At 43.4% G+C, this 27,544-nt stretch overlaps 1 protein-coding gene across 4 annotated transcripts; it reads right to left on the reverse strand.

Moving 5' to 3' along the window:
* Positions 1–845: 845 nt before the first annotated feature.
* On the reverse strand, positions 846–26,241 carry SLC19A3 (solute carrier family 19 member 3). Of its 4 annotated transcripts, none has more exons than XM_021075295.2 (7): positions 26,170–26,241; positions 21,637–21,798; positions 12,185–12,336; positions 8,281–9,094; positions 5,410–5,602; positions 3,367–3,508; positions 846–2,582 (listed from the first exon to the last, which is right to left on the reverse strand). In XM_021075295.2, the coding sequence occupies exons 3-7, from the start codon at positions 12,332–12,334 to the stop codon at positions 2,424–2,426; spliced, it is 1,458 nt and encodes a 485-aa protein (XP_020930954.2). In that variant the 5' UTR covers positions 12,335–12,336; positions 21,637–21,798; positions 26,170–26,241; the 3' UTR covers positions 846–2,423. The 4 variants fall into 4 exon arrangements, with proteins under 4 accessions (XP_020930954.2, XP_005672321.2, XP_003133743.2 ...); XM_005672264.4 differs by having other exon boundaries at positions 26,166–26,241; XM_003133695.5 differs by lacking the exon at positions 21,637–21,798 and having other exon boundaries at positions 26,166–26,241.
* Positions 26,242–27,544: the final 1,303 nt, after the last annotated feature.

Genomic DNA, 27,544 nt, shown 5'->3' on the forward strand with positions numbered 1-27,544 from the left:
AGTCTTGGGTGCAACTTAGTTCTTCCTTTGAAAAAAATTGTTCCAATCTTATTAAACAATCCACCCTTTCCCTCTAGTATGAAACTTCCTTCTTGTGTGAAGCTTTATCACAGTCTAAAATCCCATATGAATTAGTGACTAATTCAGAACTTCCTTCTGTTTCACTGGACTATCTCTTCATGAAGATTATGCTCCTGTCGTTAAAAGTTTAGAGTAGAAATTTATTCTCTGCAAATAACAATATCATTTTTCCACTTAGAAAATCATTTTCTGGAGTTCCTGCTGTGGCACAGTGGGTTAAGAACCCAGTTGCAGCAGCTCAGGTCACTGTGGAGGCTCAGGTTTAACCCCCAGCCCAGGGCAGTGGGTTAAAGGATCTGGCGTTGCCACAGCTGCAGCGAAAGTTGCAGCTGTGTCTTGGATTCAATCCCTGGTCTGGGAATTTCCATATGCCTCAAGTGCAGCCATAAAAAAATAAAAAATAAAAAAAAGCCATTTTCTTGGTTCTTTGTTAATTTTCCTATTTATTTATTTATTTATTTATTTGGGGGCGGGGGGCTGCCCCCGCAGCGTGTAGAAGTTCCAAGGCTAGGGGTGGGATGGGAGCTACAGTTGCTGGCCTATACCACAGCCACAGCAATGCAGGATCCAAGCTGCATCTAAGACCTACGCCACAGCTCAGGGCAATGCCAGATCCTTAACCTACTGAGTGAGGCCAGGGACTGAACCTGCAACTTCATGGTTCCTAGTCAGATTTGTTTCCACTGCTTCACAATGGGAACTCCTTCCAAATAATTTAGAATGACCTTTTTTGGTTAAAAAAAAATGTATCTTTTTCTCTGGGATAGGCTTTAACATTAAATTTATTTAGGAAGCCTGATGGCTTTATACATTTTTTCTTCCTAAGAACAAGGTAGGCTTTCCCATATGTTTAGGTGTTAATTAATAATCTTCAAAACTTTTTCAGAATACACATATATCTTACACATTTGTTAGATTATTAAATAGATTACATATAATCTTAGGTATTTCATTTTTATTCTACTATAAGTGCAGTCTATTACCCCCATATATTTTCTAAATGGTTGCTGTATCATGAAGGTCATTGGTTTTTAATGTATTTATTTTCTACACCATCATCTCAGGTTTTAGTTGAGTCTCTTGGGTGCATACTTGTAGCCTTTGGAATTATGATAGTTTTGCCTCCTCCTTTCCAATTTTTAATTTTTTTCTTGTCTGTGTTGGCTAATATCTTCAGTACAACTACAATTTTGATGTAATTAACTATTAATTTTCCCCACTAAGTGTGTTGGCTTTTGGACTGAATTTTATTTTTAGTCCAGTGGCTGAATTTTTGAGATTTGGAGAAAAGTCTGAAATACAAATCTTGAGTGAGCACACTTTACTCCCCATGGCAGACCGCTCAGGAAGACTTTTGTTGGTGTTTCAAAGGACAGATAAACTCAGACAATTTTCAGCACAATTCATCGAAAAATTAGAAAGGCTCTTTAATGTTTTTTGCACACATTATTTTATTTACAACAATCGCTGCCATTTAAAAATTACATGTTTTGTTCCACAATCAGTGTTTTCTTATTTACAAATACTTCCAGAAATCCCTGAAAACTTATACTTACGTTCTCCTGTTTTAGACAGACATCATCCCTACATGACACTAAAACACCTGTCTAGAGTCACGATAGGAGAAAGCTCAACGACTCTCCTGGGGCTGCTCAGAATTGACATGAACGTCATTCTTTGGCCCAAGGGGAAGGTCTGGAACTAGTCCTGAGGTAGAGTTTCAACAGCAAAGCTCAGCAGAGCACAAAGTGAAAAGTAATCATGAAAAAATTAAATGGTGATATTATCAAAACAGTAGCTTGGGAATAATACTATGTTATCAGGAGAGAAAAGGAGTCCTTAGAAATAGGACCCAGCCCTATAAGTTTTAAAGAAAAATACTTTACGGAAGAAGGACAATGGCTCAGGTGACATAAAAAAAAATGCCCATTGTGTTGCCTGCTTCGGTGAAATAAAACAAACCATCTAAGCCAAGTGACAGGGTCACCTCTGTTCACATTTCTGGTCACAAATGGGGAACATCAACTCTAGGATGGCTAGAGTTCTCTCATGTTTGTTTTCATGCCCTTTGCACATCCTTGCCAGCAATCAAAACCAGAATTTTCCAGGCATTGCTATTCACTAGGGTTCCCCAACGTGGGTTGTTTAACTGAGATGATAGACCTGGACAAGTGCATTCAGTTCAGCTGGGCACATAGACATCTGGTCTGAAGCTGAGCTTTCTTGGTTTTGAAAAGGTTCATTGGAATTCAGATTTGTTAAGTGGGTCAATTTATGGCACTCGGTGATTCTATGACCAGCACAGTCCTTGCTCGGAGGCTGTAGAGGTTGACGGAGGTTCATCAGACATTCTTTGGCTCCTCTGGGTGTGGCCCATATGGATTCTGACTTGTAGCAGGGCTTTGCACTTTCTTACCACAGTTGGTTGAGTAGAGAATGTACATGCTTCGAATTAGGAAAATGCCAGCAATGACTGCAAAATAACTGCCATACACTAAAAACTAAAGGAAAAACAAAGAATTAGACACACACGAAATATGACCATCTCTGTCACTGATAATTGCGAGGCCGTTGACTTCCTTGGATTATGGGGTAACTGAGACCCAGGGTCTTAATATGGATCTTTTCGACTGGCACAATACTTTCTTCTCCCCTCTTAGAAGAGCTGCTTAAGTATGAAAGTATAAGCAATGTAGTAACTAAGAGTGTGGGCTCTGGAGTCAGGGTTGTTTAGATTCAAATTCTAGCAAATATCACCTATAGTGAATCAACACTAAATCCCACTGATTGATGTGTCTATGTTCGGAGGTTGTGCCATGCTTTGGTAACATCTCCAGGGATGAACTTAAGACGCTGAGGTTACTTTTTACCTGCCTCGTCCCCTGTTACTCAGATCCAATGTGAAACTGGTCCAATTGAAGTCTCCCAGTGTTGGAAGGAAAAGGGATCTAAACTGTGCAGCCACGTACCCATTCCCAGTTACATCTTGGTAAACTTTGGTACCAAAGGATAGGAGAGAGAGGAGACATAAGGGCACAGAATGGCCAGGGTGTTACCTGATAGGGACCAAAGGTAAATGCTAACCACAGTGGTTATTGCTCAATGCCTACTTGGCTTTACAGTTGATAATGGAAGGAATGGCTTATTTTAAAATTGGCCTAGCCAAGGAATTCAAGAAATTAAGTACTGGCAACAGTAAGGGTGAAGAAACCCCCTTTGAGATGACCTAGGCATTCCACCTTCCCCCAGCTACCTGCAGAGGATAATGGAAGTGCTGTGGCTTACCTGAGTGCTGACTGGCAGCTCCAGCCCCCTCCGATCTACTACGATCACGGTTATGATGGTCTGAATCACCAGGGCAATGAAGGTGTTGATTCCAAAGACCAGGGCATAGCGTTCCACACTCAGATTAACTGCGATCTGAAATCTGCCCGGAAACAGAGACTAAGTTCTTAAGAAAGAACATCCATGGGATTCTGAGCTTTAAAAGACAGACACTGAGGAGAAAGCAGTGTCTTGGTAATACCACTTTTTGTCTAAATCTCCTCTCTTCCAGTGGAGACAAGCAGGCAGAGCAAACAAAAAATTTATTCTTGAAGGCCGACTTAGAATACACTTAAAGGAAATATGGCAAAACTCCTCCTAGCCAATTGAATGCTTCCAGAAATTAAACATAAAGGTGCTAACTCTCACAACTTGAGAATAGGGGATGCTATCTGATTTTAGTTACTATTTTGCAATGAATTTTTACCAAAATACTAGCTATGCCCAACCTAAGGAATTTTTTTTGGAGAGTTATTCTTTTCATTGTCGATTGCATCAAGTTTCAAAGTCTGGTAAGTGAATTATTTTTTGAAGATCCAGGTCATGATTGGTTGTACCACTAAGTGATTCTATAATTAATTTATTTCTTATAATTATGTAGATTTTGAAATCTTACTGCAAAACATTTAGGAAAGATGAGCAAAGCATGTCGTTTACAATTTGTCCTTGGAATGCGGGGGCTGCTCCACGGCATATGGAGGTTCCCAGGCTAGGGGTCTAATCAGAGCTACAGCCACCGGCTTAGCCAGAGCCACAGCAACTTGGGATCCAAGCCGCACCTGCAACCTACACCACAGCTCTCGGCAACGCCGGATCCCTAACCCACTGAGCAAGGCCAAGGATCGAACCCACAACCTCATGGTTCCTAGTCGGATTCGTTAACCACTGCACCACAATGGGGGAACTCCTGAACATTCTTAAAATGAAAAAATGTCACCCTACTTTAAGAAAATTCTCATGTGAAAAATAACCCAAGACACATGAGTTTGATAGATTAAATTGATAGCCTTCAGTGAAAAAATTGAACTTGCCACAAGGTTCATCTCTTTCCTCAGTTTCATAATCTCTTCTCAGGGACCATGTATTTCCATGTGTGGTCGATTACTTATCAAGTATTTTTCACAAATTAAAACGCAAAACTTGATAAAGCTTTTGGCTCTACTTCTTTCATCTGATGAGAAATTCAAATGATTCTTGGGAGTTCCCTTCGTGGCTCAGCGGTTAACAAAACCCAACGAGGATCCATGAGGGTGTGGGTTCAATCCCTGAGCTCGCTCCGTGGATTAAGGATCCGGCATTGCCATGAGCTATGGTGTAGGCTGCAGACGTGGCTTGGATCTGGCATTGCTGTGGCATAGGCTGGTAGCTACTATTTGACCCCTAGCCTGAGAACTTCCATATGCTGTAAATGCAACCCTAAAAAGCAAAAAAAAAAAAACAAAAACAAAAACAAATTCAAATGATTCTTAACTCTTTTGGTTAATACCAAAGCACATTTCCTAAAGTCAGTTTTCTCTGCACTTATATATAGAACCAAATGTTTTTAATCATTAAAAAAAACTATCTCTGGGGTTTATAGTTGCTTGTAATCTTTGCATCTACTTTTTTTGGTATGCAACCTTAACTTGCTGAGAATACTCTGTTTCATACAAAACTATATGCCTGGAATTACTCAAGCAACCACATGAAATTAGAGGTGAAATTTCAGCAATCATTCAAAATCAAATTACACCACACCACGTTGCGGCAAATTGTTTGAAATAAAAATCACAACCTGACAGTGTATCATAGCTTTGCTTTTCCCTGACGACTAATCTTAGCAATATTCAGAGGGCAAACAGGTAAACGGAAAGATGGCTTCACCGTGTCTAACCTAATACGAAGTCAACATTTAACACTGCAATTGATGAAAATCCTTCCCACATTCTCAAAGGAACTACAGGGATACAGAAGGAGAACGTGGTTTCGTTTCAGGAGTGGAAAGAAATGCTTAGTCATACTTACACTGCTATGGTGATCAGCAGCATATAGACGGTCTTGAATATCAAATAGCCGGCATAGCATGCCCAGATGCTGGTTGTGTAATGCATGAGAAACAGAGAGCCTGCACTGACCACGGAGAAGATGGCCAGAGCCAACTCTCCCAGAAGATCCCAGTTGACTTTCACATACCCCACTGCCAAGGCAGCCACGGCCCCTGGAGAAGAAACATTAAGGCAGATCCAGCATATTCTCTTTGGCCATGGGAAACCTCAGCACGCTCTCCTAAGAACGCGGGTCTCAGTTCACAATTCATGAAACTAGTGTGATCCACCTAAGAGGGGATTTATCTTTTTCTCAACCATGTTTCCTTGGGTTACTTGCTTTAATTTCTATTCTTTCAGTCATTTAGTTGTCTCACTTTTAATCAGCATGAGCTAACTACATGCCAACAACTGCTGGCATATGGTCAATGCTAATGCATTATGCAGAGGGTTCCTAATCAAGACCTCAAGGAGAAATGGTACATAAACTCAGTCACTTAACACAACGTGCTCAAGGCGGGGATGGATAAAGGTGAACAACTTCTCTGGGAATACACCTGGCTTGTTCACATTTGACTTCATTGTTTTTCTCAGTTATAAGCAACAGATGTGCTGCATTGGGTAGTACGTTTTAGTCTTCAGTATTGGTGTTGTGATTACTTTTATTTTAGTCATTCTGAGAGATGTGTTTGTGATATCTCATCGTGGGGTTTTTTTGGGGATGGGGGCATCCCCCTGGCATGTGGAAGTTCCTGGACCAGGGATCAAACCTGTGCCGCGGCAGAAACCTGAGCCACTGCTGTGACGATGCTGGATTCTTAACCTGCTGTACCACAAGGGAACCCCCTCGTTGTAGCTTAAATTTGCATTTCTTTTTTTTCTTTCATTTTTAAAAGTTTTACTTACGTGTAGTTGATTTACAATGTCGTGATAATTTCTGCTGTACAACAAAGTGAGGTTATATGTACACACATCCATTCTTTTTCAGATTCTTATCTCAGAGATTATTAGAGAATATTGGGTAGAGTTCCCCAGGGATTTGGGACTGGCATATACACACTGCAGTAGATGGCATGTCTAGCCAGCAGGGACCTTCCATGCTAATCTTTTTTAATCTTAATCTTACTTCTAATCTCCATTTCATGTTTTCAATATCTGGCTTCATTTACTTGAGGTTTTGGGTGAACCTCTTAGAGAGTTTAAGAGGTTGAATAATTAGCAGTGATTAGGGTTAGTAATTATACTTGAACAAAGTGAGAGGTATTTATGCTTCAAATAACTGAGATTTGATTGACTTTTCCAAATGTGATGCAGGCAAGAATGATGAAAACAGAAGAAATAGTTACTTTTCTCTCTAGAATTTGGAATGCACCAGAAAGAATTTCAGTGAATTCATTCCAGCCCAGTCTTGGTTTCCAGGAGTTAGATTGAAGTCTCCTGGAAAAGAGACAATAACAAAACGGATGCCACAAGAAGTTTCTGAAAATTTCTGTAACAGAGGGTGTGGAAGTCTCCTGCTTCCTAGAAAATAGCTTCAAAGTCTTAGTTGAATTTAAGCTTCCATTAACCAGGATATAAATATTTAGGGCAGAGGGAACTTCAAAGGCACGTTTTCCTCTGATATTAGAATCCTGGCTGCTAGATATGTTCAACGTCTCATTCAAACTCATAAGAAAACTACTTTTGAAATGTTGTTTGGCCTCAAATTGCTTAAAAGATGGGCACGAGCCAAATCAAATCCCTTAGTAAAAAAACTCTTCCAGTGGTATTGGAAATCTTAACAGCTCAATTCCTTTTCTAAAATAATAAAAACTCGGGGGAGTTCCCGTCGTGGCACAGTGGTTAACGAATCCGACTAGGAACCATGAGGTTGCGGGTTCGGTCCCTGCCCTTGCTCAGTGGGTTAACGATCCGGCGTTGCCGTGAGCTGTGTAGGTTGCAGACGAGGCTCGGATCCCGCATTGCTGTGGCTCTGGCGTAGGCCGGAGACTACAGCTCCGATTCGACCCCTAGCCTGGGAACCTCCATATGCCGCAGGAGCGGCCCAAGAAATAGCAAAAAGACGAAAACAAACAAACAAACAAAAAAACTCGGGTAAGCAATGAGATCCTGCTGTATAGCACAGGAAACTGTACCTAGTCACTTATGATGGAGCATGATAATGTAAGGAAAAACATGTATACATGTTATGTATGGGTCACCTTGCGGTAGAGGAGAAAACTGACAACACTGTAAACCATCTACAGTGGAAAAAATAAAAATCATTATTAGAAAATAAAATAATCAAAACTCATTGTTTATATACAAGATGCCTATTTTCCTTTCGAGATAAAAAAAATCTGAAAGAACAGGAGGCATTATGAACCCTTTTCCTGATGATGAAATGGAATTTTAGGAATCTGGTTAGAATGTAATCATTGGTGCTGAATCTTGATCTCTTGAGTTACCTGTAATGATAACACATTAAACAGAAATGTCACATTCCCCTTTTTTCCCCTTCTGTTCCTGAAAAAGCTTAATATGCTATCTGAACAGAGCTAAGTTAGCACCATGGGGAATTTAGCAACTGGAGAAATAGACTGAAAGGGGGTACCCTCAAAGGAAGGTAAGTCAGGAGCTCCTGCTGTGGCACAGTGGGTTAAGAGTCTGACTGCAGCAACTTGGGTTGCTGTAGTGGTGTGGATTCTATCCCTGGCCTGGCACATTGGGTTAAAAGATCCAGTGTTGCTGCAGCTGCGGTGTAGGTTGCAGCTGAGGCTTGGATTCAGTCCCTGGTCTGGGGACTTCCGTGTGCCGTGGGTGTGGCCATTCAAATTAAAAAAAAAAAAAAGGTAAGTCAATGCTTACTTACCTCCAAAGGTTGCAACAGCTTCCACTGCTCCATTATATACTGCAGAACTCTGGGACGGTGCCTTGTTATCCCACAGGACTTGAACGTAATTCAAAATCTGATTATAACCTGCGGTGGATAAGGCCCACCATAGGGACCAGTAAAAAAGATGCTTTGAGGCATAACACTCCTTCAGATCTCGTAACCACTGCACAAAAACTCTCAAAGCTACGTTTCCTGGTTTGGGGTCCCTCGACTGGACAACGTATGGGGTCTCTGAAACAGGGACTTGCTCTTGGCAGACTGGGTTGTGATCCTTGTGAGGTTCCCCTAAGGCAGCATCCTTTTCTGATGGCTTTGGAGGTGCTTCTGTGCTGGGTTTCGCGTGAAAGAACAGGCTCTTCTTAGGCATTGGTAGGAAAAGGGAGAAAAGGAAGGCCGTGGAGACGGAGACCAAGGAGATGACATTGAGGTAGAAGTACGACAGGCTGGCCAGGGACACCAAGAGCTGGGCCAGCACCGAGGCCAGTGTGTAGGCCACCAGTGTGACACTCCTGCAGTAGCCGCTCACTTTCTGGTAGTGCTCTGGGCTGACCACGCTGTATATGTAGGCATAGTAGGCCACCTCCGTGGCAGTGACCATCCCATAGCAGAATTCCAGCACCTGCATGACCTTCACTCCTTGGCCAAACAAGAGCAGCAGCCAGGTAACGATGTAGCTAATCCCTTGGAAGAGGACGACTGGCTTGTAGCGGACGTAATCGGTCAGCACAAACACTGGGAAGAGCAGCGCCAGGTAAGAGTATGTCCACACGGGGAAGATCTCATTTGTGATCTGCAGAGTCGAAAGATCGCGTGACCAGAAGCACCAGGAAGTGAGAAGGGTGACCTTTCTCGGATACCTTAACTTATGGGTCCCTAAGTTAAATTATACGTGGCTCGTCCAATCTCAAACTCTGCATCCGCTCCGATAGGCTAGTCCTCATAGCATGAAACAGCCCAACAGAAAACTGATTTTCAAGGACACCCCTAGGAAAGGCGAGTTCCTCCTGCCCCCAGGAAAAAACCTCACTTCATAAACGTACATGCAGCTCAGCAGAAGAATCTATTGGCTTGAAGTGCAATTTGAACTATATTAAATTTATAATGGTATGTCCCCTACAGTCTGGGCATACCTCATTTTACTGAGTTTTGCTTTATTGCACTTTGCAGATATCATGATTTTTTTTTTTAATACATTAAAGGTTTGTAGCAACCTGTGTTGAGAAAGTTCATTGGCACCGTTTTTTCCAACAGCATTTGCTCACTTCATGTCTGTCTTACATTTTGGTAATTGTTCCAATAGTTCAAGCTTTTTGTTTGTTATTATATTTGCTGTGGTGATCTGTGATCAGTGACCTTTGATGCTACTATTGTACATTTTATTTGGTATTTTTTTTTTTTTAGCAGTAAAGTATTTTATTTATTTATTTATTTTTTAGTAAAGTACTTTTTTTTTTTTTTTTGTCTTTTTGCTATTTCTTTGGCCACTCCTGTGGCATATGGAGGTTCCCAGGCTAGGGGTCTAATCGGAGCTGTAGCCACCGGCCTACACCAGAGCCACAGCAACGCGGGATCCGAGCCGCGTCTGCAACCTACACCACAGCTCACGGCAACGCCGGATCGTTAACCCACTGAGCAAGGGCAGGGATCAAACCCGCAACCTCATGGTTCCTAGTCGGATTCGTTAACCACTGTGCCATGACGGGAACTCCAGTACTTTTAAATTAAGGTATGGATATTGTTTTTTTAGACATAGTGCTACTGCACACTTACTAGGCCACAGTATATGGTGTACACATAACTTTTTTATGCACTGGCAAATCAAAAACTTCATCTGACTCATTTTGCTGCAATATTTACTTTATTGCGGTGCTCTGGAGCTGAACTTGCTCTCTCTCTGAGTTCTGCCTGTGAACTGGTTAAAACTTGTTCAACAGACACTTCTGGGTTACTCAGGCTATTAAAAAAATACTATGCTTATCTTGTTCAAAAAGTAACAACATTAGATAAAGCAGCTACAATGTTAGAAGAATCCAACAACATTGATCTTTGTGTGATTCATCCTTAGGACAAAAATCTCAGCCCTTCCAAAGCTGGGATGAACAGACCCACGAAGACAGCAAAGAGTAAATCTTCTTGCAGAATTAAGGTGTGGGCACGAGCAAGGCATTGCATCCCTTTCCTGACCAAATGAGTCGGGCTCCCAACCCCTTTTCCCTCTAATTCTACTGATTTGTCTCAATACTCAGCCCTGGCCTCAGTGTAATGTGGGTTATTTCAAGGAACTAGTCAGAAATGCACGGGACCTCAATGTTCATTTATAGAAAGAAAGGACTGAAGAAGTTGTTGAGAATTGGTGCCCAATGGGTGGCAGTGCAGATCAGCTGCATAAATCTTGGTTCTGTGCCCCTCTGCTTTCTCCAGCAACCTCGGCTGGTCCAGGTGTCACTGCCGAAGGCAGGTTCAGTGGTCCGAAAGGCCATTGTGACTGAGCTGTACCTAACTCTAACCCTAACCCTAACCCTAACCCTAACCCTAACCCTAGCTGGCCCACAGTGGATGTGGAAGCAGACCTCTGAGGTTTGCTGGCTGATTCTGGACCTCTGTCTGTCTTTTGTTTTATCTTAATTGCACCATGCTTCCACTTGGAAAGCTTTGAAACAGAGTTGCCCCTAAGGGACGGTATCCCACAGCAGAAAAAGCTTGCCTTCCTGTTCTTAGGCCTCATCACCAAATGAAGCAGCATCAGTGAGCCCTTCAGGTAAAGCCACACGCTCTGCAGTAATTTCTTAGCTATGGCAGGAGACTATAAAACCTGCCCAAGGTAATTCTCCCACTGGGTCAGTGCCTTTTCTTGCTGCACTTGCGATTAAAAAAAAAAAAAAAAAAAAAAAAAAAAAAAAAAAAAAAGATGTGGGAGAATTCCCACTGTGGCACAGGGGGTTAAGAGCCCGATATAATGTCTGTAAGGATGTGGGTTTGATCCCTATCCTTGCTCAGTGGGTTAACGATCCGGCATTGCCATGAGCTGCATGGTAGGTCACAGATGCTGTGGCTGTGGTTTAGGCTGGCAGATGTAGCTCTGATCCAACCCCTAGCCTGGGAACGTCCATATGTCACAGGTGTGGCCATAAAAAGAAAAGAAAAACAAAACAAAACAAAACAACCTGTGGATCTTTTGAGTAAGAGGATTGGAACTTCTGGGGAAGATAAAGCTGGGAGATAAAGCTGTTAACGTTTTACCTGCTGACAAACAGTTTTTCAAAACTGAGTAAGAATCCTAAAGAAATTTCTACAATTCTTTTGTACAGCACTGCGAACTACTTCTAGTCACTTATGATGGAGCATGATCATGTGAGAAAAAAGAATGTATATATGTATGTGTCACTGGGTCACCTTGCTGTACAGTAGAAAATTAATGGAATACTGTAAACCAGCTAAATGGAAAAAAATAAAAATCATTTAAAAAAAAAAAAAAAAAAGAAATCCTACAATTCTTTAACTGATTCTGCTTATACCCAAGTGGGCAGAAAGTTTATTAGGACTAGATCCTGTGCCTGGCAGCGATTTTATTTTAGGATTAGTATAATGGAATCAATGAAGACTTGACAGGTTCCCACGTATGAACACGTCTGTTAGAACTGTATAATAAAGTGAAAATATTTATTACCCATATAATGTGTTTTGGTTTCCCGCTTTGCAAGTATGAGGAGGAAAGAGTAGTTTGAACAGTTCTATAAATTACCAAATACCACAAAAAGGGGGTTTATTGAGGCCATTTGTTAATCTTTTTTTCCAGCTGAATGAAGCCCTGACTCTATTTCCTTTGTTCAGGTCCTGTAAGATTAAAACCACATCAAGATATGTATGTATATTAACTTACCTGTTCAGTGGTCAGGTTTTTATCCGGTCCAGATAAATACGGCATAAGGAAGGGTTCTGAGGGTCTCATCATGGAGAAAAATCCAAACAGGCAGAGAATCACAGTCGGATAAATCCAGGAACCACTCGCTGAAGTTTGGAAACAACTCATGTCTGATCAAATAGAAACAAAATCCAAATTAACCGATGTTTATTCTTTTTGGCATCTGGGATGTCAGGAAAAAGCTGACTTCTAAATGTTTTATCAGAAAGTGAGTGATGAATAACTGCTTTTAGATATTTCTTTCCTTTTTTTTTTGCTTTTTAGGGCTGCACCTGCAGCATATGGCAGTTCCCAGGCTAAGGGTCAAATCAGAGCTACAGCTGCCAGCCTACACCACAGCCACAGCAACACTGGATTCTTAACTCACTGAGCGAGGCCAGGGATCAAACCCACATCCTCATGGATCCTAGTCGGGTTCGTTAACCACTGAGCCACGAAGGGAACTCCGCTCTTAGATATTTCTTAAGGGAGACCCTCCACTGTCAGCAAACTTCTTATTCATTGTTGCTGGGGGTAGAAGTCTACTTTTTTAGTGCTCTCCATCGTAAGCATGGTCATGATAGATCCTAATAAATGGTAAACAATGGACCAATGCCTGTTTGAAAGTAAGCAGAACACTGGCTAGTGAATTACTGGTTTATAGGCACACTGAGAGATACCGCTGGTTCAGTCCCAGACCACTGCAACAAAGCAAATATTACAATAAAGTGAGTCACATGAATTTTTTGGTTTCCCATTGCATATAAAAAATATTTTTGTTTTTTTGTCTTTTTAGGGCCCCACCCACAGCATATGGAGGTTCTTAGGTTAGGGGTTGAATTGGAGCTGGAACCACTAGCCTACAGCCACAGCAAGGAGGGATCTGAGCCATGTCTACAACCTACAGCACAGCTCGTGGCTGCACCGGATCCTTAACCCACTAAGCGAGGCCAGGGATTGAACCTGCGTCCTCATGGTTACCAGTCAGATTTGTTTCCGCTGAGCCACGATGGGAACTCCATAAAAAGTATGTGTACACTGCACTGTAGACTATGAAGTGTGCAACAGCATTGTGTCTAACAGAGCAATGTACATACCTTAGTTAAAAAATACTGTATTGTTACAAAATGCAGACCAGCGCTGGAACCTTCAGTGAGTCATACGCATTTTTCAGTACTCACAGCAAAGACCGCTAATCACAGGTCACCACAACCAACATAATACACATGAAAAAGTTCGAAATATGGTGAGAATTTCCACCATGCGACAGAGCGGCACGACGTGAGCAAAGACTCTTGGAAAATGGTGCTGAGAGACTTGTTCAAGGCCAGGTGGCCGCCAACCTTCAACTTGTAAAGAAAGCAGCTTCTGCGAAATGCCATGAAGTGAAATTCAGGAACATCCAACCCAAAAGAACACAGACTGAGTCGATCCAGGCTCCTACTATCTGCTCACTATATTTGGCACAGAAACCTCTGCCTTGGACATCGCCATACATGGAATGGCGTGTATTTATTTACACGTGTCCCTCCTTTGGGCCCCTCTCTTGCTTAGTATTGAGCTTGACACCTAACAGAGGTTCAAGTTGTTTTTGTTAGGTGTCTCTGAGGATTTGTAATTCTCCAGTTAAAAATGAAGCTGCAGTGGGGTTAAGGATCCGGCGTTGCCATAGGCTGTGGTGTAGGTCGAAGACGAAGCTTGGATCCCGGGTTGCTATGGCTGTGGTATAGGCTGGCAGCTGTGGCTCTGATTGAACCCCTAGCCTGGGAACCTCAATATGCTGTGGATGCGGCCCTAAAAATAAATAGATACAATAAAAAGCAAAAAAACCAGTGAGGCTGGATAAAGATCTGACGTGCCATCTTTTCCATATTTCCTTCAGTTTCCATCCTGGTGCTGACTCTGTGTTGGGGGTGGAAGGCATCCCTTCTCAGGAGGTTATTCCACTTGTCTTTATGGCTGGGTCCATCTCTTCTCTAAGCCCACAGTTGCATACCTGGGGCCAGGTAGTTAATTCATAGTTCACACTCGGTGCATGCTTTTTTTTTCCCCAAATAAAATTGCTGGAAATTCAAACTTCAGACAAAAAGTCCGGTGAAGAATGTCCTTTGTCACTGCCCAGAAAGAACATCAAAGCCCTTATTTTACAGTGGTCACATTTAAAAACATCTTGCTGTTTCATGTGGATTACAATGTGCAACAGAAAAATTCACTCTCATTCCTTCATACTTTTTTTCATTTTATGGCTGCATCTGCAGCATGTGGAAGTTCTTGGGTCAGGGGTCGAATTGGAGCTGCAGGTATGGCCTGCGCCAGAGTCAACATCTGATCTGAGCTGCATCTGTGACCTATGCCAAAGCTTGCGGCAATGCCAGATTCTTAACCCACTGAACGAGGCCAGGGGCAATGCCAGATTCTTAACCCACTGAATAAGGCCAAGGATCGAACCTGCATCCTCACAGAGACAATGCTGGGTCCTTAACCTGCTGAGCCACATGGGAACTCCTCTCATTCCTTCATACTTTACATATTTTTGGTGGTGTTGGATGTGGTTAAGTTCTCAGAGATAATTTATAGGTAAGAAACTAAAATGAAGTGAGTATGATACTTTCCTGCATCTGATCTAATGAACTTCTTGTAATCACTGAAACACACATTAATTTCCCAAACTCCCAGGTGAGTATAGGGAGACCCAAGATGTCCAACTGGCTTCAAACCACATGGTCAAGATGTGAATCCAGGTCTTTCTGATTCCCATCATGGTCCTGTCCCCTGCTCCACTTGGCCCCATTCTGGTGGCTGCTGCTAGTAACCTCGTGACAGTCTCTCCCCACAGTCAGGGGAGAGAGCATTTTTCTGAACACATTCATACTGAAGATTATGGCTTCATGCAGAGTTTCCAGGGGCAATTACTGTTTGAAAGTAGGTCGGAGACATCAAAGATGCTCTCTCTAGAAAAGCAGGTCCCCTAGATGGGGTGGGAACTTTGCTAGGGGCCGGGGAGGCAGGGGCCCCTACTGAGTCACACCACCGGTCTGCCACCCACCCGACCCATTCACAAAGTGGCCCCAGACAGCTGCATAGTCCTTCTCTTAAGTAAGGTAAGTTCTGCTGATGTCAACAAAACCCTTGATGAAATCGCTGAGACAGTGGAAAGGAACGGGATTACAGACACGTGAGCAAAGCTGACCACGTGAACATTTTGCCAGAAGCGTGTTGGATTTGACAGGGCTCTACCTCCCTCCTTAGCCTAGAATGCATGGGATTTATCTTCTTTCTGAGTTGCTGCCTGCATTTTCTAGAACCTTCTTTCTCTGTCACATTCTTGTAGAAAAGGCTTTCTTGGGTAGGGAATGACTGAGGCTTGGCCATCTTTCAAAGGGTGGTTTTCCTGGGGTGGCATATGCTGACTCTCCATCTAGAATGTTCTCTCCACCTGTGGACCACAGGTTGTGCACTAACTCCACAAGTCATCATTTTCTCTACGCATCTCACAGACCTAGGACTGTGCCCATGGTCCCCCGGCTCTTCAGAGTCCCCTGGATTATCTATCCCTTCATCTCTTAACTCTTATAACAGTGCTGCCCCACTGGATGTAGCTGGGATGGTTGCAGAGAAAGACAAGATGTGCCCGGTTGGGTGTAAACCTTCTGTTTGCCTCACTGCTCTATCCCTGTGCCCAGAAGAGAGCCCCTGACATAGGAGGTCTCGTGGAAGGAAGGGGAGGAATGTCTAGCCTCACGTCTGAGAAGCAAAAAAGCTCTGTCTGGGCTTCCTGAGAGCATTTCCTAGTGGCATCAGGTAAAGGCCAGGGGGATATTCAACTTGACAAGTGCCTTGCGTTTGGTTGCTCATCTGTGAAATGGGACAACAAGGCTACCTCATGTGACGGCTTTTTGTGGGTGCGGAGGGCTCTGACACCTGGATAGGCCTTGGGGCCAAGTGGACACAGAGCTGCTGCTCACACACAGGTCGCTGCTCCTCCCTGCCCTCTCTCCACATTGCAGCCCCCACCGTGATGCGGAGACGGTAAGGGAGGGGGTCTGGTTTTCGCAGAAAACAACTGAGAAACACCTTTGGGGGCGGGGGGGTGGGGGGGTGGCTCGTGCCTGAGCCCTAGGATGCTGGGCTTTCTTGCCTCATTCCTTTCCCAGCCCCTTCCCACAGAAACAACCATGCTCCAGAGCTAGTTTTTCTGTTGAAGATAACGAGAGAAGCAATCTTAAGCAAACATTAGCAGGAGTCCTTTAACCCAGAAGGACTGAGCTGAGTTGCTGGAGTTTCCTGGTTGAGCAGCAGCAGGAGCTCCCCAGGCCCTTTCAGAGGCTGTGTCTCATCTGGTGTTGATAACCCAGCCTTCAGGGACACAGCCACTGTCCCTGCCCACCCGCTGCCCCAGGGGAGCCTCTGGGACACTGAGCTGTTAAAACCCGGCTATTCCTCCACCTCCTCCGGACTCAGGGTCTCCTGGTCCAGAGGTTGCCTCATTATAAGGTCCTTTACACCCCTGGCCAGTTACTCTGAACCTGACTTGCATGTCAGTCACCAGGAGCTTGGTCAAAATATGGCTTCCTGGGGAGTTCCCATTGCGGCAAAGTGGGTTAAGAACCTGACTAGTATCCATTAGGGATGCGGATTCTGAGCCTGGCCTCGCTCAGTGGGTTGGGGATCCGGCATTGCTGTGAGCTGTGGTATGGGTTGCAGACCAGCTCAGAGCCTGCATTGCTGTGGTGTGGACAGGCAGCTGCAGCTCCGATTGGACCCCTAGCCTGGGAATTTCCATATGCCGTGGGTGTGGCCCTAAAAAGACGTGTGTGTGTGTGTGTGTGTGTGTGTGTGTGTGTGTGTGTGTGTGTGTGTCTTCCTGGACTACAGTGAGGCCCAGGAACCTGCATTTATATGCACTGAGTGAATCTGATGCCAGAGGCCCAAGGACTTCCTGTCCCTTATCTATGCACTGGGCTGACTGGTTCCCAACAGGTGTGGGAAGTGGAGAGAAATCACCCAGGGAGCTTTCTCAAAACTGCACACAGACCTATTACCCTGAAAGTCTTGCTGGTCTTCCAGGCCCTGGAGAGTCCAGGCTGGGTGGAAAAATCCTCAGGGGATTCTGATGACTCTGATAAGACTCTCACACCCTGCTCCACCCACTGAACCTTCCCAGGCACACACGATTCTTTCTCATCCAACCTAAACTGCTTATCCAGCAGGGGCCTTCCTGTGTTCAGCACTGAACAAAATACTGTGGTTCTGGCTCTTTCAGTTACCACAGCTATTTAAAAAAAAAAAAAATATATATATATATAAAATATTATACATTTATATAATGTTAAATCCTAGTATAACTTTAATATAGATGTCATTATAATTTGATATAAGTATATAACATATTTTACATAATATTTTAATAAATATTTTCCTTTTATAAACTTTTTATATAATATATATTATATTTAATACATATAGTCTCTGACTTCTCAGTAGTCCAACTTAGGACTTTTTGATTTGAAGTGGTGTGGAAGTGACATGCATTCAGTAGAAGCTATCCTTTAAATTTGGGAACTTTGCTCCCATCTGGACTTGTGACATGTGGTTCTGGATGGTCCTCTCTTGTGATGCTGGCCAGTGGCAGCTGCAGCTCCCAGTCAGCCAGGTGATCATGAGGGGGAACAACCAAGATGCTGACAGCCTTTCTGTCTTTCACTCTCAGTACAGCATTCCATCAGTTACGAGAGACATTCAACACTGCATCTTCCTGATCCAGCTGTCTGTTCCTGGGCACTTGGGTTGCTTCCATGTCCTGACTACTATAAACAGTGCTGCTGTGAACAACAGAGTACATGTGTCATTGTGAATTATTCATTTTTTTCTGGATATACACCAAGGAGCGGAATTGCTGCATCATATGGTAGTTCTATTTTTAGTTTTTTAAGGAACCTCCATACTGTTTTCCATAATGACTGCAAATTACTTTAATTTTTCTTTGATAATTTTGTGATGTAGATAGAGGGGATAGCATCGTCCTTGTTTTATGGATAAGGAAACTGATGGCCAGAGGCAATAAGATGGATGCTGGTTTTCATGTTTAACCAACAACAAAACCTGGATTTAGACTCAGTTTTTCTAGTTACAAGTTCAGTAATCTTTCCTCTAATACTGTGTCGAAAGCGCCTGGCTATATCCTCAAAGTTCTTTTTTTTTTTTTTTTTTTTTTTTTTTGTCGTTTTAAGGCCGCACCCTTGGCATATGGAGGTTCCCAGACTGGGGTCTAATCAGAGCTGTAGCCACCAGCCCATGCCAGAGCCACAGCAATGCCAGATCCAAGCTGTGTCTTCGACCTACACCACAGCTCATGGCAACACTGGATCCTTAACCCACTGAGCAAGGCCTGGGATTGAACCTACCACCTCATGGTTCCTAGTCGGATTCATTAACCACTGAGCCATGATGGGAACTCCCTCAAAGTTCTAATTCAAATTTATTTTAGAATAGTGTTCTTCAGATTCTTTTCTTTTTTTTTCTTTTTTTTTTTGTCTTTTTGCCTTTTCTAGGGCCACACCTGCGGCATATGGAGGTTCCCAGGCTAGGGGTCCAATCGGAGCTATAGCTGCTGGCCAGAGCCAGAGCCACAGCAACATGGGATCCAAGCTGCATCTGCAACATACACCACAGCTCACGGCAACACCGGATCCTTAACCCACTGAGCAAGGCCAGGGATCGAACCTGCAACCTCATGGTTCCTAGTCAGATTCGTTAGCCACTGAGCCATGATGGGAACTCCTGTTTTTCAGATTCTATCAAAAAATTTTACTGGGTTGCCAACAGGGTTTTTAAAAAAATTTTTTTGGAAAAAAACCATTAAATATCCAAGTGCACTGCAGAGTGGGCCTGTTTTCTCCTGAAACTTTTGTGATTACTTACCAGAAAACGTTGATGCTACACCTCTAGAAAGAAAAACCACAGTAGTTAACTTCCCAGTGCCTACTTAGTTTTTTTGTTCTTATTTTTTTTTTTCAAGTAAAAATAAGAATCTGTACTGATTTTTCACTTTTAAAGGATGAGCTATAGGTTGTGCTTTTCTGTATCGGCATGACACTTACTAAATACTTTTGTGCCATGAGTGCAATTTGAGGTGTTTTGCAAAAACCAGACCAAATCAAAACAACATAGCTATTTCAAATAACAGAGCAAGACATTGATAATTTAAAATAATCATGAATCTCACAGGCTCTAAATGCCAAAGGGCTTGGGCAGGTGGGCAACCAGAGATGACACTGCAAATGGTTTCACTTCCCAAGGCCCAAAGCCTTTTAAAAACTAGAGGCAGGGCCAGTATTTGTTACATTTTCCAAAAAGCTTAAGCTCCCTTTTAGGTTTTTATTTTGTTTGTTTGTTTGTTTTTGTCTTTTTAGGGCCAAACCTGTGGCATGTGGAAGTTCCCAGGCTAGGGGTCAAATCGAAGCTACAGCTGCTGGCCTATACCACAGCCACAGTAATGCAGGATCTGAACCACGTCTGTGATCTACGGCACAGCTCATGGCAACACCAGATCCTTAAACCACTGAGCAAGGTCAGGGATCGAACTCGCATCCTTAAGGATGCTAGTCAAGTGCGTTACCGCTGAGCCACAATGGGCACTCCCTCCTTTTAGGTTTTTAACAAGGTCAAGCTCCTCACTAGACAGAAGCAAACCACAAATTTAATTACTGAAAACAGAAATACCTTGCTTTTTGCTGATAGAGTTTTAATACCTAATTATGCCTTTTAAACTACTTACGACTAAAATAAAAAAGAATATAATTTCGAGTAAAACATCAAAATAAAGTGAAGAGCAGCGGTCTGCTTAAGTCTGCCTTGAGGCAGAGCTGATGGTGGAAGAAGGCCTGAGGAAGCGACTCCAGGGAATCACTTAATTACTATTCCTTGGCTGCAAATCAGGGTTAGAAGGTGGTCTCACCCATTTCTGGGGAGCTATTGCATTGTAGCTGTGACTTCATCTTATTCAAAATGCATTTTACTCATCTCTACCTCACTCCATACAGAAAAACTAATTTGACATCATAAACCCTAGTACCAGAGAGTACCATCTAGAAGAAAACCGATCTTTGGGAAGTAAGGGTTGGCACAGATTTTATTGCGATGACCAAAAGGACTAGACTTAAAAGAAAAAGAGAGAAATTGGATTGCATCAAAAAACTAAATCTGCTCAAGAGACACCGTTAAGAACTGACAAGGAAAACCACAGAGAACACTTCACAATCACTACAAAGTCTAAGTACAAAAGCATCGGCACGCCCAGTGTGCACAAGATTTAGAGCCACTGGGTTCGGATACATTGCTTGTGAGAATGTGAAACGGTACCAACCGTTTGGAAAGCCTTTTGACCATCTACACAAGAAAGTTCATGTCTTCATCACACTTAAAACAAAAAAGAGAAGCAATGGAAATGTCCATTAAAGGTCCATTAAATGTCCATTAAACGAATCAAAAATACTGTATGTTTAAGCAATGAATACTAATTTGATCAGCAAAGGAATTTTTGCAAAACCTTGGGTGAATGCGAAAAACATAACGCTATCCCAAAGAATTCAGACTCTAAACTGTACGATTCAGTTAGGAAATATATAAAGTCCTAAGATAAGCAACATTCATCTGTAGTGCTAAAAACTGGATCCGTGGTCAGAGAAGGGACCGACTGCAGCGGAGCAGCCGGGCACCGTCCAGAGTGATAAAGATGCTTAACACCTTGACTGCAGCTGCGATTCCACACTTATATTTATCAAAATGCATGTACGTTTTCTGTACATTTTATTATACATCCGTATCAAGAAAGACGATTTGAAAAAAAGAGAGCAAATGATTGCTATGTGGAACAAATCTCAAATACTATGCTGCCTGGAAAGAACCCAGACATAAAGAGCACGTCCTGAATGAGCCCACTCCTAACTGAAATCAGAACAGTGGTCACCTCTGAGCAGGGAGTGGTTGGGAGTGGTCTGTAAAAGGGCAGGAGGGAACTTTCTGGGGGGGGTGGTGATGAAATATCCAGTGTCTTGATAAGATACAGTTATAGGGGTGTATACAATAGGAACACTCAAACTTAAAGTCTAGATTTTATCATGCATGTACATTATTCCTTAATGAAAAGAACTGCATTGCCCCTTCCCCATCAAAGCATTTTACCATGTAGGACTCCTTGAAGCCCTGGTCCTTTCCTATTGGTGCAACCACTAAGGTCTTCCCCAAATTCTACAGTGTACTGGGGGCAAGACCTCAATCTAAACTGAAACTAGAATAGCATCTTTAAATTGGGTCTGTCCTAGAATATCAGAATGGAAACAGTGCCCATACATCAAATCTGCGACAGGCCGATAAACTTTCTAAGTCTGGCCACCTGTTAACATCCTTCAAAATCATACAGAATCAGTTACCTGTTCCCTCTGGGTCCCGAACTTATTTCTTCCTTGAACCAAGTCCAGTTTCCTGCCTTCGGATCCCCCGTCTGTTCCTTCCTGCTGCCAGACGCTGCGAGTCCCTGTCACAATGCCCCTTTTGCTCTTTGGAGTCTCCAGACCTCCTCCTTCAGAAGTGAGCTGTCAAGAATAACGGCTTTATATGCACCAAACCTCACCTCCTTCTGATGGCTTCATACACCAGAACCCACCCTCTTCCGCAGCCACCCTCTTTGGAATGCCATTGCATAAAACAATGGCAGTGTTTTATAAGACTGAGTGAGATTCAGTTCTTTCTAAAACACAGATGATTAGGGAGGTAGACATATCAAAAACACTTCCCTCTAAGTGTTATAAAATCATCTAATTTAGTTTCTCCAGAATTCTGTATTCTGTGACTTAGAAGCTTAGAAAACTATGGAGTAGCCTTACCACCTATCACCCACTCATAATCCTTTATGTATCCCCAATCCATCCTCTCCCCCCTCAACAAAAGACAAAAGCAAAACCAAAAGCAAAACGAAAACCATGGAATTGGAACAGGCATGGACCTGGGACCCTTTGCTGCAGTGGCTGCAGTGCTTGCATCTGGACAAACTTCTGGAGCAACCAGATGCAAAGAAACTCTAAGGGACTAAAAATAACTGAGTGCACTGGCCCAGCTGGGGCAAATTATGGGCAAGGAGATACAAAAAAAACCAAACTCCACTGCCACTTATGAAGAGCAGAGGGCAAAAGCAGGGTACTAAGCATGCCCCCTGCATACACCACCACCAAAGGGGTGGGCAGACCACCTAGGCCACCCCTGTGGCCCGCCGGACCTGCCCTTACCCTGCCCCATTAAAGGAACCAGCCTGAGTCCCGTGTCTTTCTCTGTTCTTCCCCCCCCCCCCCCCCCCCCCGCCAGCAAGCAAGCAAGGGAATCTGTGGTTTGTTTTCACTTCTCTCTTCTACTGCAGCAGGAGTCCTAATAAAACCTTGCCTGAATTTTCCTCTCTGGTCTCTTACCAATTTCCATTGATTACAAAGGCCAAGAGTCCAGGAACAGTAATAGAAGCGTCACTGAAATGAAGCACTCTACACAACTTCAAAAGGTGAATTAGGTGCAGGCCCTGGTAGTTCTGCTTTTGGTCAAAATCATGGCAACAGCAGGTACAGGTGATCTTTAAAATACATGCTCCGGATTCCATTTTACCATAAATGACAACTTTCTTTTTTTTTTTTCTTTTTTTTTGGTCTTTTTAGGGCTGTGCCTGCAGCACATGGAAGTTCCCAGGCTAGGGGCTGAATAGGAGCTGCAGCTGCCGGCTGCAGCATAGCTACAGCAATGACAGATCTGAGCCACTCCTTCAACCTACAGCTACCACAGCTCATGGCAACACCAGATCCTTAACCTACTGAGTGAGGCCAGGAATCGAACCTGTGTCCTCATGGATACTAGTTGGGTTCATTATCCCTGAACCACAATAGAACTCCCAACAACATTCTTTTTTTTAGCTTGCACAAGACATTTGCTGATGAATATTCGAATCACCCTGTCCCAGACTGTTTATTCTCTGTATGTCTATGGTTAGATCAATCTGGTCTCAGGTGCAGCTGGAGAAATATGCCTATGAAACCACCGCACTGGCAGACAACTTCAGTAGAAAGTCACGTCCAGCCGTTGAAATGCAGTGGGTAACTAGTCAAAGGCATGAGGTGGGAGTCGGGGTAGAGGGAAAATTTGTGAGTCCAGGAAAAACTGGGCATTGTTTGAGATATTTTACAACCCTAGAAATGTAGTAACCCATAGGCAAGTTGCAGTAATGCTTGTCTGTAGGCATGAAAATGAGTTTTATCCAATGAAGGTATAGGTTTCTTCTCTCTCCTCTATGGAAAACCAGTTCTACCTCCACTTCAACATTCCTGATCCATAAATGTACAGATTCTTTGGAGTTCCTGTTGTGGCTCAGTGGTTAACGAATCCGACTAGGAACCATGAGGTTGCGGGTTCGATCCCTGGCCTTGCTCAGTGGGTTAAGGATCTGGTGTTGCCGTGAGCTGTGGTGTAGGTTCAGATGCGGCTGTGGCTGTGGCGTAGGCGGGTGGCTACAGCTCTGATTAGACCCCTAGCTTGGGAACCTCCATATGCCGCGGGTGCGGCCCAAGAAATGGCAAAAAGACAAAAAAAAAAAGTACCAATTCTTTGGATTCTTCTTTGATCTGGTTCTAACCATTTTATGTTTCCTCATTAATGAGTTAATAAAATCTTTAACGTGTTTATTTTTACATCTGTATGAGAGTCATGATGAACCCTTTCTGAAAATTTTCTTTTAATACTTATTAACTGTGCACGGGGCTTCCGGCCTATCTAAATAGCCTCCGATTTATTCTTCCGAGTCTAAAGGAGTTGCAAAGAGCTGTGATTCAGAATTGCCATGGAATGATTTCCCCATCTGCTTTTTTATTTTGACATCTCTCTGCAGACCTACCCAGCCTTAGGCTTGTTTAATTCTTTTTTCCCCAGATTTGGGTTTTAATTCTTTTTTCCCCAGGTCTGGGTTTCTCCAGAAAGAGCATAGCTTTGTCTGAAGTTCATGTTCCTCCTGGCCCTGCCCTTGCTTGTGGCCCATACTTAACCTCCAAGCCTCCTTTTAAAATGTGGATAATCCTGTGCATCCCACAAGGTTGGCTCAGGAACTGCTCCACCTGGTTCCTGACACACATAAGGCACTTAATACAGCTTCCTTCCCATCTCCCTCATGCAAGGGCACACGGCAGATCCAACCAGAATGAACATAGCTGGGCCCTCATAGTTCAGAGACAGTGATTTCAGGTAGGTACACAGTAGATAATTTCACCTAAACTGCTACGGGGCAGCAAGCCTAATCAATCCATCTTTAAATATCCTGGCTTGAATGGCATTTATGTTATCTAACCTTGAGAAACCACTGTTGGTCCACAACTAATAATACTGAAAGAAACTAGTATTTTTGTCCATTTCAGCTATCACTAAAATGGTTTGAAGAAAAGCATTTGAAGGCAATCTTACCAGCAACTGTGGGTTCAGTCCCAGATCACTCCAAAGAAAGCGAATATTACAATAAAGCAAGTCACAGATGGGAATTCCCTTTGAGGCTCAGGGGTAATGGACTGGACTAGGATCCATGAGGATGTGGGTTCGATCCCTGGCCTTACTCAGTGGGTTAACGATCCGGCGTTGCCGTGAGCTGTGGTGTAGACATGGCTCAGATCTGGCGTTGTTGTGGCTGTGGTGCAGTCCAGCAGCTGTAGCTCCAATCCCCGCCCCCCACCCCCTGCAGCCTGGGAACCTCCATAAGCCGAAAGTACGGCCCTTAAAAAAAAAACAAACAAACAGCAAAAGCAAGTCACAGGAACTTTTGGTTTCCCAGTGAATATAAAAGTTATGTTTAAGCTATAGCGCAGTCTATTAAATGTGCAATAGCATTATGTCTACAAAACCATGGATAGATCTTGATTTGAAAATACATTATTGCTAAAAAATGCCAATCATCATCTGAGGCTTCAGCAAGTGGTGGTAAAAACATCAAAAATCACAGATCACCATAACAGTTAAAATCATAAAATAATGAGAAATTTGGAAATACTGTGAAAGTTACAAAAATGAAACAGAGAGACACAGAAGTGAGCAAATGCTGTTGGGAAAATGGTGCCAAGAGACTTGCTCAAAGACGAAGATCTGCCACAAATCTTCAATTTGTAAAAAAATGCAAAAAAGTTATATTTTGGTCTATTTAAAATATGTACTTAAGGGAAACTCACCTCTTGCCTTAGGAGACACCAAAGTATTCTGATGTTCGCAGAAACAAAATACTTTTTTGGGAGCATTTTTAGAAAACATTATTTCCTTCACCCTTGTCAAACTTTAAGCCCTCCACAAGCTGAAACTTTTCCTATATTTACAGCGGCGACACTGACTTGACCAGTAATTCTTATTCACGTTATTTAATGAATTAGGTATCCTTTTCAGAAATGTTCTAAGACAATGTTGTGTTACCTTTTAATTGCAATTAAAATAGGCTGATTAGAGTTCTGGATCTCTTAACTTCCAAGTCCCCCTTCTTTCTCTCACTAGGAAATTTCTGGCATTCTTGGATGGGGGTTTGGAATGGCGCGCTAAGGTTTCTTTTCAGTTAAAAGATGTGACCGGGGGTGTAACCATGGCAAAGGCTGGCGCTTTACCAGAATCGTGGTTTTCTTTAATCTGCTTTTCCAGATGGCTCAAAGTAAGAATTGTAGCCAAACCTACTCGGGCGAGTATCAGCACTGTGGCTGGCAGGTCTGAAGATCAGAGTGAAGCAGCAGCAGCAGCAGCAGGAAGCTGCTGGCTGGCTGCCCGCCGAAGGCCCGGGATGTAATCCAGACTAGTCCCAACCCGCCCGCTGCGCGCAGGTACCCGCCCGAAACTGGGGCGAGTGGAGCGGGGGGCAGCGGCCATGGGATGATGGCGTTTTTTCAATTAATTTACCTTCAGGAGGCATTCTTACCTACAGGATGGGTTTCTGCTCGCCAAATCGCCGCAACTCGGGATATCAAGCCTCTGGTGGTACCTGCACCCTCAGCGGTCAGGTGAGCTGAAACCCGGCTCTAAAAGTAGCGGGGCGGGGCGGGGGCGGGGCCAGTCCTACAAAGAGCCCTGAGGCCCCGCCCCAACGTCCTATGCTGTTTGCTGGCTTCCAGAACCTTTTTCTTTTCTTTTCCTTTCTTTTTTTCTTTTTTTCTTTTTTGTCGTCTTTTTGCCTTTTCTAGGGCCGTCCTGCAGCACATGGAGGTTCCCAGGCTAGGGGTCCAATCGGAGCTGTAGCCACCGGCCTACACCAGAGCCACAGCAACGTGGGATCCAAGCCGCGTCTGCAACCTACACCACAGCTCCTGGCAACGCCGGATCCTTAACCCACTGAGCAAGGCCAGGGATCGAACCCCGCAACCTTGTGGTTCCTAGTCGGATTCGTTAACCACTGAGCCACGAAGGGAACTCCCCAGAACCTTTAAATTAGGGGTGGGAGTCTGCGATTTGTGAGCAAACAACTCTACTGAAAGGACCGAGGGAAAGTAATGGATTGATACCCGATGTCAACGTAATAAAGCAAGGTGAACTGAATGCAGTGTCGATCGTCTGTTTATAAGTCTGTCGTTTTATATAAATCATTCCCCAAACTTACGAGGTTCAGCCATGATCCTCATTCTATAAGTAAAATGAGGCTGAGGGAAATAAGACTGGCAAAATAGAAAAGCCTAGATTTCTGTCAAGGTATCCTGGCTCTAAGCCAATGTTTTTGTTTTTGTCCGCACCCATGGCATATGGAAATTTCTGGGCCAGGGATCGAACCTGTGCCCACAGCAGTGACTGGAGCTGCTGCAGTGACAGTGTTGGATCCTTAACACACTGGGTCACAAGCGAACTCCTGTTTTTGTTTTTAAAGCTTGTAGGGTGGGGTGGTTTTCTGGTGCTTTGAGAATTTGCTGATACAAGTAGCTCATTTATTAAATAATTTTTATTAAGCAGAGTTTTTCTTTTCTTTTCTTTTCTGGCTGCACCTGCAGCATATGGAAGTTCCCAGGCCAGGGACTGAATCCAAGCCATGGCTGCAACCTACACCATACTTGCAGCCATAGCAGCCATAACCTTAACCCACTAGGTTCTTAAGCCACTGTGCCACAGTGTGAACTCCTTAGCTGAGGTGTTTTTTTGGTTGTTGTTGTTTGTTTTTGAAGAAGCATTATGAAGTTATGAAGTTCTCATTGGGTAAAATGGATTTTAAAAACACTTTTCTTTTTTTTTTTTTTTTTTTTTTTTGGTTTATCTGTTGGTGGAAATGGAAAACCCTCCCCAAAGATGAAATCTGCTTGGTGTCTGAGGGCTAGC

The sequence above is a fragment of the Sus scrofa genome, chromosome 15 (assembly GCF_054392235.1).
Source record: "Sus scrofa isolate SSC_HxYL_T2T_F1_AM1 chromosome 15, Sscrofa_HxYL_maternal_Yorkshire_Landrace_v2.0, whole genome shotgun sequence".
Taxonomy (NCBI): domain Eukaryota; kingdom Metazoa; phylum Chordata; class Mammalia; order Artiodactyla; family Suidae; genus Sus; species Sus scrofa.

Bases quoted from the DNA above. Each gene is read 5' to 3' on its own strand.
- SLC19A3 (XM_021075295.2), bottom strand. From the start codon at position 12,334: ATGAGTTGTTTCCAAACTTCAGCGAGTGGTTCCTGGATTTATCCGACT. The intron at 9,095-12,184 runs GTAAGTTAATAT...TCGACTCTGCAG, and splicing joins AAAACCTGACCACTGAACAG to ATCACAAATGAGATCTTCCC. The intron at 5,603-8,280 runs GTAAGTAAGCAT...TTTCTTCTCCAG, and splicing joins AGCTGTTGCAACCTTTGGAG to GGGCCGTGGCTGCCTTGGCA.